General features: G+C 37.2%; 1 protein-coding gene across 1 annotated transcript; it reads right to left on the bottom strand.

The window, feature by feature from the left end:
* Window positions 1-8,093: 8,093 nt before the first annotated feature.
* On the bottom strand, window positions 8,094-9,679 carry LOC21402730 (E3 ubiquitin-protein ligase RING1). The gene has a single exon (XM_010107995.2). The coding sequence runs from the start codon at window positions 9,527-9,529 to the stop codon at window positions 8,402-8,404; it is 1,128 nt and encodes a 375-aa protein (XP_010106297.1). The 5' UTR covers window positions 9,530-9,679; the 3' UTR covers window positions 8,094-8,401.
* Window positions 9,680-12,085: the final 2,406 nt, after the last annotated feature.

The following is a 12,085-nucleotide window of genomic DNA, read 5'->3' as shown; positions in this document are numbered from 1 at the left end:
AATTGAACAAAAACACATGTTCACCATTTTCTAGGGTTTCAGATTTTTTTAGTGTAAATCCAAAAAATTTCGTTCAATCGTTTTAAAACTTACACCGTTAGATTCCTATCACAGTCCCCTACAAAACCTCAGTTTCGATTTTCAGTTTTACGAAATTTTTCCGAGACGAGTTACTATTCATCAAAAACGAAAAACATGAAATTTCTCATGAAAAATCTGAAATCTTACCTCTCGAAGTTGAGATTTTCCGCTAGAATGCCTCGGGTTATGCTTCTACCGTACTGAACGGAAGAAATTTCGGCAAAAATGATTGATTCCTTGATTTCCCCTTGATTCTCTCTCTTTTCTCTCTTTGGTCGGCCACATTTAGGAAAATATAGTATTTGGCTTCTAATTTCCTCTTTAGGCCTTTTTAAGACTAATTGAATATTTTAATAATATTTCTAACAATATCTTATATTACTTTCTAAATTAAAAAAATTACTTTATTTCCCAAAATTTAATTTTATTAATTCTCCATGGGGGTACCCCGGGGTTGCCCCGGGGGTGTCCCGAGGGTGCCCCGGGGGTGTCCCGAGCCCCGGGGGTATCCCGAGGGTGCCCCGGGGGTCCTTCGGGGGGAACTCCTGAACATTTGGTGATCTCAGATGTGTCGATATCAATGGTGATACACTATTTCGATGAAACACTTACTCGAAACGGGGGTCTCCCGGGGGCGCCCCGGGGGTCTCCCCGGGGTTCTCCCGTGGGTGTCCCGGGGGTGTCTTGGGGGGTCTTTGAGGGTCTCCCGGGGGTGGCCCGGGGGCGCCCCGGGGGTGTCATCCCAGCGGTGTCCTGGGGGTGTCTTGGGGGGTCTCCCGGGGGTCTCCAGGGGATCTCCCGGGGGTCACCCTGGGGTGTTCCGGGGGCGCTCCGGGGGTCTCCCGGGGTGTCCCGGGGGTGTCCCGGAGGTGCCCAGGGGGTGGGTTATCTGGTTTTATCAACATTGCCAAAGACTATGTTGATGAAAGTTGTTGTTCAAGTTGTCCTTGTCGGAGGTATTTAAACCATAAGTTTTTTCCAATAGAAACAGTTAAAATTGTTTCAATACTTTATATACGACGTGGCATTACCATGGCGAAGATGTTGTTGCGGCTAATGCAATAAATGAATCAGTTGACGAGATGGTTGCAGTTATACATTATGTTCCTTGAAATAACTCCAATCATGATATGTTAGACGAGGTACAAGTTGAGGTGTTAGGTGATGCGCATCACGATGGATTTAAAGAGTTGTTATTCGAGCTCGAATCGGCATTGTATGCAGGGTGTAGTAAGTATTCGTCATTGAATTTTTTGGTGAAATTCATACATTTAAAGGTGCTCTACAAATGGTCCAATGAGTGTATGAACTCTGTTTTGAAGCTGTTGAAAGATGCATTTTCTAAAGGGACTAAACTTCCAAATTCTTATTACGAGGCAAGGATGAAATTGGGTAAACTCAATTGGGCTACAAAATAATACATGTCTGTAAGTATGATTTTGTGTTATTCTGGAATGAGAATGCCGATCTACAGGTTTGTCCAGCATGTAACACCAGTCGTTGGAAGAGTAAAAAAAACAAAAGGTAAAAAAGTACCACATAAAGTATTACGGTAGTTTCCTTTAAAGGATTGATTGTGGCATTTATATAGCTCGTGTCACACTGCAAAGGAAATGGCATGGCACATGTGGTGGCATTCAAAGGATCTAGACTTAATGCGTCATCCAGTTGATGGTAGAGGCCCTGACTTTTTGCTCAATGTATTTACGCGGGATTGAAACTAAGAGGACGTTTGGTTGGAGGATTCAAATTATGTGATTTGAACCATTTTCGATTTACGTGAATTTTTTGTGAGAAAAAATACTGTAACGAACCATGAATCATGATTCAAATCAGGGAACGAATCCCTCTACCAAACGGACCCTAAGTTTAATATACCAGAAAGAAACTGGGTTGATGATGACACCGAGCATGGTGATAAGTTGTCTGTTTCTACTACAAAAATTTGGCTCATCAGTAAGATGACTCCGATCATGTTGGATAACGACTTGCGGACAAAGGCCGAGTGGTACATCTTACACAATTGTCCTGAAATACAATGATACATTGAGTAAGAATATCTTTACAAAACTTAATTGTATATCAATTTGTATTATATTTTATTTACTCATTCACTGATATGACTATACTATAACAGTGACCACATTAAGGTTTTGGAGGAAAGTCATTTGATGTAATTCAAGCGAAGGAATTTCCAAGTTGGTTTTCTGACAAGGTATGCACATCAATTTCTTTGAATTCCATTATGTCTTCTTATTTTTGATTAATTAGTTTATTTAATTATTAAGTATGTTACTAATTCATCTATAATCATTACTAGAAAATATTTGCTACAAATCAATAAAATCGTGGCAGTCAAAAGTGGTCTAACTTCCGTGGTAGAAAGTCATGCTTCCAACATCGTTTCGATAAGGTAATACTAATTTGCATACTTATTAAGTTTTTGTCACTTTGGCTTAATAATTATTCTAACACGTTCAACTTGATTAGGCAAATCCCTAGGGGAGGCATTGTTGAAGCAATATATAAGTTGAGTTTCATCTTACATGCATATCTATGGCTAATGCTCCAGGAGGTAGATTTACTACTTGTAAGAACCTAAACTAATATTGTTCTCTTTGGTTACTACCTTGAATCCATACAATACTATCTCTAATTCTTTTAATGTGAGTAGCCATTAATTTTAAACCGGATTTTACTACTAATTTAATTACATGGCATGCACAACGTTGGTGAAATATAGTACCATCACCAAATAAACTTAAATCATTTTCAAAATATTCAATTGTTTTAGTATTTGCACTAACATTATCTAATGTTATAGCAATCACTTCATCCCTTAATCTATATTCATCAATGGCATTTAAAATTGTATTATATATTAGATCGGCGCTATGTGATCTTATAACACATTTAAAACATAATATTCTCTTATCTAAATCGAAACTTTTGAAATAATGTCTGGTTATAGATAAATAATCTTTGTTGACAACAGCAGACTAAATATTTACCGTTAACACAACGCAGCTGCTAGTAGAGTGCAAAAGGTTGATTAATGCTTCTTTTTCTTGTTTAAATAATTTTAAAAAATCTTTTCTAAGAGTAGTTTTCGATAAAAACTGTACATTAGGATTGTGTACAATTTTAATATAACAGTACCAATTAAGATGCTCAACAAAACTAAGTGACTGATCTAATGTTGCTATCAATCTCGCAACTTCCATACAATTGACTTGCGTATCGTATTTTAAAGTGGTTAGACCACCGGTGGTGCAATCAAATGATAATTGTGTTTAGCAGAGTTCGAACCCTCCGGTTTGGCCACGTTTTGAAGACACTTTTCGGAGTGTCTTCTCAAGTGTATTGTGCTATAAATAGTGTCACCTTGTAAATTAGAATAGCAATATTTATATTGAGCTATGTGTTTATTGTTATCGTCCTTGTCGACCTCCTCAAATACCTCGAAGTGCTCCCAAATTATGGAGGTGCGCTTGCATTTCCTCTTGAAGGTTACAACTCTTGCAGCAATACTTGGCTCTCCACGCCCACCATTGCGACCACAACCTCCACTAGATCCACCATGGCCGGGATTTGGAATTGGACATTGTTCTTCGGGTGCTTGTGTTTGCGATTCATGCGTAGTAAAAACATTAGTAGGAATTGGACTTTGAGGATCAACGAGATTATCACTATAATCAAAGGATTCCATTATAAAAATTAAATTAAAATTAATTTAACAAAAAAAAACACAAAAAATAAACAATGAGCTTAGAGAACTTGAAGTTGAAAAGAGCTTTGAGAGCTTTGAGACTTGAGACGAGAGCACTTTGAGAGAGAGAGCTTTAGGATTTTGTGTGAGCTTGTGAAAAAATTGTGAGAGAGATTTGAGAGAAAGTGAGATAGATTGAGAGAGATTGAGAGAGAATGTGAGAAATGTTGTAAAGAAAATGTTTGGGGGATGGGGTATTTATAGGAAAATTTTTTGGTTAAAAAAATCAATTTTTTCCCCAAAATTTTAATTCCAACGGCTACTTTTTGTCATGGTGGATGAAGCTTCGGGTGATGAGAAGGGCTTTTTGGGCAACAACACAAAATTGAGCCGTTGAAGTCGGGCTTTCGGGTGGCAGTTGGGTCGGGCAGCAACGGTCAAAAAATTAACCATTGATTCGGGCATAGGGTATCAATGGGCGGCAAGCTTGGTTCAAATTCTCTTCTTCGGGTTGCTCGAGCCCGTTTAATTAGGCTAGACAGGCGGACATAGAGTCCTACCCGCCGAATCCGAAAAAATTTAAGTATCGGGCAAGCCTGCCGTCCAAAGTTCCAGCACTACTTACTACAAAATTTAGAACATTAATTTAGCAACAATGCAAACTTATCAATTAATTGGAGTAATTAATTTGGTGCATTGGTGCTGGTCTTTTACATTTTCTTGTTCCAATTTTTTATTTCAACTCCAAAATAGGAAAAAGAAAATGTGCATGTTTGGTAAAACTATGGAAAAGCTATTGAAAAGTTTTTATAAAATACAGGGGAACGGATTTCAAAACTTTACATAAAACTATCAGTGTCATGATGCTATATAAAACAAGGAATTATTGCTATAATTTTACCTATTTAGAAACGAATTTTAGGATTATCAAGACATTCCAAAATCTTTCGAGCTTCCTCACTAGTGGTCTTTTCCTCGAATCAACAATGTGTGAGCAGTGACAAAATCAAGATCTAAATTCAGTGGAGATATATAATTAAGAACAAAATTATAACATAAACTTGTAAAAAAAATAAAGTGAAACTTCCAATATTTGTATTGCATAATCTATAATTATATCATGTACACGATAAGATATGAATATAAACATTCAAATGAATCTACACAGAAGAAATACAGAAACAAATAAAAACAGAGAGACTTGGTGGTGGGGGAAAATTATCTATATAGTCATTTGCCTCGTAGCAAACTAATAACACTATGAGATATTACTATTCAAAAACATTACTTCTGTGAGAAAATATGAAACCTAACAATTCTACAGGATAAAAAGACAAAGTTGACCTCATACCAGATAGAGTTAATCCTTGATTAATCAAGTTACTCGGTGATTAACTGGTGGCAAGGCATCCCTGCCGCAGCCCACGTGCCTCCGTCTCCGCCCACACCGCACCGCAGACGCACGATGATATCCGCTAGTCGCACGATAAGATCCGGATGCCGCAAAGCATGAACCAACGAAATCGATGACGCACGAGATCGGCTTCGTCACTCGCACGGAGATCCGCGGCGATTGTCGCCAAGTCTGTGAGGCATCTTAGATTCGAACCAGAGTAAACAAATGCCGACATCACTAGCAACCATTGTCGTCGGCGTCGCGAGCAGTCCTCGCCGTACGTTTGGTCGCATTCTTCTCCGGTGAAGCTCTAATATTTGACGGCGGGCGGCGACTAGGATCTTAGAGTTGAGGAAGACGATTCTCAGCGTTGAGGAGGAAGCTTCTTTAGGGCAAAAATGCTATTTCACCAAACAAAAGTGAAAGGAATCAAATAATCTTCAGAAAAGTAACTTTGTTGCGAGAATGGGTTCCAAAAGTGGTATTGGAAGCAATTAACTCCTTGTTTCCTGCGGTAAGCCCAGAAGGTAAAAAGTCGTGTTCTCTTAAGAAAAAGCAGGATTTTGAAGAGCACAACATACTAATTAAGGGGCTATTATTTTGTCGTTTTTGAGTTAGGTGATTTGAGTGTAGATTTTGAGTTGAGTTTGAGTTATAATTTGAGTTAAAATTGTAACTTGAGTTTGTATTTAGTTGTGTACATTTGAGTTATGGTTTGAGATGAGAATCTTTTTGAGTTTGTGTTTGAGTGAGTCAAAACTTGAATTTGTATTTAAATAGTATTTTAATAAAAACTCAATGCTGATGAAAAATTTTAATAGGGTATATTGATGGGGTTTTATTCGTCTTTTCGTTGGCAACGCATAGAAAAAAAATCATCTCAATCAGAATTAAAACGAAAAAGTTATAGCATTTTTAAGAATAGAAAAAATATTGTTCATTAATTTGAGTTCGAGTTTCTGAACTCGAGTTGAAAGGAAACTTGAACTCGAGTTTTAGTCACAAACTCGAGTTCAAACTTAAAAGAACATGAATTTGAATAAAGTTGTAACTCGAGATTTTTTTTTAGTTTTTGATTCAAGAAATGAGCTTCCGAACAGCCCCTAAGTAATTAACACTTGTATGGGGCACATTCTAAGCCTGGATATAATAAGGACTTTTTTGATTGTGGGTTCAAATTAGGTGGTTTAAAATAAAATTTAAATTTTTAGAGTTTTTATTAAAAAAAAGTATTATAATAGAATTTTTTAAATTTAAATTTTTATAAAAAAAAGACACCATAATAAAATTATAAACTAGAGGAGATATCTACATTTAAATGAGATTTAGAGAGAATTTCGTGCATAATCTGATTCTTATATGGTAACTTGGGTGCTAAGTCACCCAGGCTATTTGGGCAGCTCGTCAGACGAGCTGTTGGGCCGCGACCCGCGAGCTGTTCAAAGCACGCGGCTTGATTCCGTTGTGGTGGAGTCGTTCTTCTATATCATTCCTTGATATGAGAACTCATGGACTCGATTAATGGCTCGTCGTCCGCTGGAGACTCTTCTGACGACCTGTTGGGCCGTGAGCTATCAGTAGCTCCCGACTGATTCTATATGCCAATTCTATGGCAAACCTTTATTCTTTGAGAAACGCAATGACACGTGTATAGCGAAAAATGAGATGCGAAATTTGACTTCAACAGTTTGCTTAAGCTTAATTTGGATTGATAATATCCTTATTTCATCTCATGTTTACCGGGGTGTTTGTCTTCCTATATTGGTCAATGCTCTTGTATGAGAGGGATTGATTTTTGTTTCGGAAAATGTTTGCTCCTATTTCTTGTGTAGAAACTGATGCTGTGAATGTTGCTGGTATGGCTAAGAGTAGAGTTTTCTCCGTCCTAGAAGGGCTTATTATCTCCTATGTTTTTAATGTTTTAAAGGTTGCTGCTTTTCTCAGATTCTCTAATAGCCTTGCTCATTCTTTGCCAAGTTTGCCTTTGCTTCTCAAACTTGTTACTCTTGAGTATATGCTCTGCGCAGGTGGTTTTCGCATTGTTTGTTGCAATCCATTTGTTCCATTGATGAAAGTGTTTTTCCCTTTTAAAAAAAGTAAATAAATAAATAACAATAACACTAAAGCTACCATGTCATGGACTTGGAGGCTTCATGCGTTTAAATTTGTCTAACTACAAGGATTCGAAGTTAAATCACCAAGGGACAATTGAAGAATCAATAATTTCAATAAACTTTGTCCACGGGTTAACTAAGATAAAAAGTACACTTCAATATTTTCAAATGTAAGCAGACTTAATTTTGCCTGATTAAGTGAAGCAGACTTAATTTTGCCTGATTAAGTGGACAAAGTTAGCCCTTAAAATCAAAATTCAAGACATGAATTTTCAAGTAAGAGGATACACATCATAATTGCTTTAGTATCAGTACGCTATCAGAGTAAAAGAGATCCTTAGCTTTAGCAAGCAATATATAAAAGACAAAAAAAAGGGAAATAAAAAAAGAAAAAAAAAAAAAAGCAATACAAAAGATTGGAGTCTACACAACTCGACAGCATCGTTAAAATTATCCCAGAAGAAAACCAAGTGACGTTTTCTTTGCTTACTGTAAAGTTTCTGACTAGTGATATCGACAATGAGTATTATATACTGATGTATAGGGTAATGCAAGTATAGATGCCTCATAACAGAGAATAAATCATTCACACAAACATCATAAACACCAAAAGCAATGTATGGTACATCAAGAACTATGCAGTATGAGAACGTTGATCAAGTAGATTTTCTTATACTTTCCAAGTATAAGATGCTTTGAAAGAGGGAGAAAATCTGAGAGTTGCGACAGTGTAGTAGTTTGCATATTAATCTCAGAGAAACAAAATATAACAACACTATAAAGAGAACACTTCTTAAAACCAAGTAATAAACATATTCCACCAAGATTCAAATTTTAAAGCATCATGTCTGCATTCATAACATTTAAAATTACAAGAAAAAGCCGGTAAACTCGCCATAAAAACCTGTAGGAACTAGTCATTTACTACATAGATATTCAATCTTAGCCTCCAGGACGAAGCTTGGCAAATCGAACATGTGAAGCACCAAAAAAGCCTCATTAGAGGATATGTGTGGACTTACCGTTTATCGTTATTATGATTTTCCCATTTGATTAATGACCACCTACTACAGGTAAAAAAGTACAGTAACAGCTTTTGATTCAAGGTGGAAAGATTGAGCTTTGGCTCCTGCCATGCTTGGATGCAAAGGACTTCCTGCTAGATGAAGACCGTTTCATTGAAGTAGGCCCTTTCTGCAAAGATCGCCCACTCGAAGAACTTCTCATAAGTTTGTACAGACTCAGATTTCGAGTCACCCGCTTCGACACAATTGCCAAATTAGAGCTTTTCACAGGCACTGCCAACTGGGAATTTGAACTTCCTTGATCAGAAACTATAGTCACAGCACGATATACCGCCGTAGCAGAAGATGCATCCATCGAAACCGATCTCCTCATCGGCTGGAAGTCTTCACCAACCACTTCTCTCTGGTCACCCAAATCGCTCAAAGCTCGAGAATCGCAGCTCCTGACAACAGAATTACACAAGCCCTTTATCCTATCCCCGCCGTTTATTGCAAATTCAATCGGGATTTCGCCACAATCAACTCTGACTCTAACTTCACTAGTCCCTCCATCATCCACCTGATCGCTTAACACTACTCCATGATTCTCAGAATTCTCCCTCATTCTATCTTCACTTGAAACAGCATCTGATCTAGGCTCCGCAACGCTCGCCTGCGGAGCAGTCTCTGCGGAAATATCTCGAACAATTGGTGCGCGACATAGAGGACAGTTTTTGTGAGACCTCAACCATCTATCTATACAACTAATGTGAAAAGCATGGCTACACTTGGGCAAAAGCCGAATATTCTCACCTTCTTCAAACTCACTCAAGCAAACAGAACACTCTGTTCCTTCAATCAAACCCTCATCTTTCTTATACTCGCAGGCCGTGATGGAGTCAATCACAGACTGCGGCAAACCAACGGTGTTGATGTACCATATGTGGTGATCGATAGTGGGCCCGTGATCTTCGTCGACAAAGTCTTGTTGGGTATCGAACAGAATCGGCAAATTCCTCTCCGTCGAAGCGTTACGCCTAGAAAAGTACCTCTTCATAATCATGAAAACAACACAAACAAGAAGAACACCGCTGATCAAACAACCCGTGATCAGAAATCCTTTCCGAACCGCGTGATTTAGAAACGGTGAAGGAGGATCGGGAACTTCACAAAGGTTACCAGATTTTTTGCAATCATCACCTTTCCCGGGCTGGTGTTTTCCCATTTTTGTTAGAGATCAGAGGAGGTTAGAAAGAAGAAGATAAACGGTTCATACCTTTGACGAAATAGATGATTAGATTTTCATGACTAACTTTCCAGTTTCCTCCACATGTTTTGTCGGAATTTGTTGGAAAATTGTGGAATTCGTCATTAAAAATGAATTGGCTTTGAATGAGGAAATGGGTACGAGCTTGTTTTTCCACAACTTTGTGTCGTTTTCAACGGAATGTCACTTTCGTTACAACCTCCTACTTTGGTGCAATGCATTTTACATTTTTACTTGGTAGTTTCGTGATACTTTTGGGGATTCTCTGAAGTCAACGGTCTTTTAAATGACTCATTTCCGCGTTAAGTTTACTATTGTAGGGTATCAACAAAGGGACTTTGATCCACTAAGGCCGTCTTTGGTACGGTGGATAGAGAGTAGATATAACAGAGGGAGTTAAAAGAGATGTGAAATATGAAAGATTTATGTTGTTTGGGTAAGAAGGAGAGAGTTAAAAAGATAAATGAATGTACAATTGTTAAATTATTATATTACTTTTTTTATTATTTTCTAATAGTTTTTTATAGGATAAAAATGTCTTTTGAAGCATAATTAAGATGGATTTTATGAATCCGCACATAAGTAGAATGTGCAATTTTGTGGGCCCAAGAGTAGAGCTCATCCCTTCATCTTCCCCTTCCTTTCTCCCCACCCTCGAATCAAATAAGCAATTATCCCTCTCTCTCTATCTTTTTCTATCCCTTCATCTCTCCTTCAAATCAAATACACCCTAAAAGTGTTTATCTCGCTGTGTAATTCAACTTTTGACATTTCAAATGATATCTAATTAATCATATTTACACATCTTAAAAGTGTTTATTTCGCCATGTAATTCAACTTTTGACATTTTAAATGATATCTAATTAATCATATTTACACATCCTAAAAGTGTTTATTTCGCCATGTGATTCAACTTTTGACATTTCAAATGATATCTAATTAATCATATTTTCATATTATTCAATTGAAGCATGAAAAAGTGGGTTAAAATGCATTTAATATTTTTTAAATAAAGTGGGTGTTATTTTCATAACTCAAGTCACAACTTAATTTTTTTATGTGAGAGAAAATACTATGGTAAAAAAATTGAATTTAAATTTTTATAAGAGAAAACACCAAAAGAATTTAAGTTGTGATTTGACTTGTGAAAAATACAATATATACTGATGCAGTATAATGTAGTTAGTTAGACACCATTTTAAACACTAAATCTGGACAAACAATCTAGATCCTCCAAGATGATGTTTCATAAAGAAAAAAAATACCACATCAGAGTAATGAAATTAATTTTATTGTAAGAATTATACTACGTGGCAACTTTAAAGGTCGTAATGGAAATATAACAATTTTTAAAATAATTTAGGAAAAGAACTTGCATAGTAAAAATTATAGAAGAATGAACAAGAAGTCAATGACAATGAAAATAAGAGGACAATGAATAGACTTACATACTAGAGAAGAGAGAATGAGAGCCACATATACAACATCAGTCATCGGATCTCTGGACGCTTCTCAAGATCGATCTTGGTGATGTGTTGCCTGAAAGACCGATGATCGAGCATTGAAGGAGGAGATGGTGATCATAGATTGTTGGCGACAGTCTGAATTAAGCGTGTGACGGATTGGGTAGACATTAATTGTCTTAATGCTACCAAAAGATTTTATTTAATTAATATGATTTGGTGCTTTTTTATTTGTTAGACATGAATTACAACAGTTTAACCACAATATGGTGATGGAATGGTTTTTGCTCTATTATTCACTGATTTTGTGTGTATATACAATTACAAAGCTGATTCTAAATAAACAAATATAGTAACAAATATGTACAGCTGTTATGCTACAGATAGACCATTGACTTATATTTAAAATGAATGCCTTGAATCATGGATGATTATTGTTGGGGCTCTTTTGGTGAGGGCATATCGACGTGGAAGTTAGAGGACTCGTGACCCCTTTTGGTTCGTGATGATTATGCTCTTGCCGACTGACGTGGTTGAAGAGCTGCTGAAGGCACTTCCTGGCGTCGATGGTAGCCGAGAGGATGAGATTAGCCCCGGTTGAGGTAGGCAAAACCCGGATGAGCCCGAGGATGACGGTATCCAAGGGCGACACCCGTTGCAGATTCAGCTCCAAGATAGTGAAGAATTTCTGATGGGGATCTCCTAGTGAGCATATAATGTGGGAGAGGAATGCACCCAATTTATGGAGGAGGTCCCTAAGTGGGTAACGGAGTCGAATCTCTCCGTTTGTGAATACAATGACTACGACGAACGTAGTGTATAGAAGGATCAAAACTCAGTCTTGGGGGGTGATAAGTGCATGAATTTGCACTTTTGTGATTTTAATTTCAAATATTCCTAAATTTAGAGGATTTAATTTTAATTAGATTTATTTTATTTTTCAGGTTTTTGAAGAAAACAATTGGATTTGGGCTAGTTTACCAAGCAAAACCCAAAAGTTGAGCCCAAGAAAAGCCCAATTCGGCCCAGAACCCATCAGCCCATCAGCTAG

This window comes from Morus notabilis, unplaced genomic scaffold, assembly GCF_000414095.1.
Source record: "Morus notabilis unplaced genomic scaffold, ASM41409v2 Scaffold62, whole genome shotgun sequence".
NCBI lineage: Eukaryota > Viridiplantae > Streptophyta > Magnoliopsida > Rosales > Moraceae > Morus > Morus notabilis.
The sequence above is the reverse complement of the archived record's forward strand: the minus strand, read 5'-3'. Positions and strand labels throughout refer to the sequence as shown.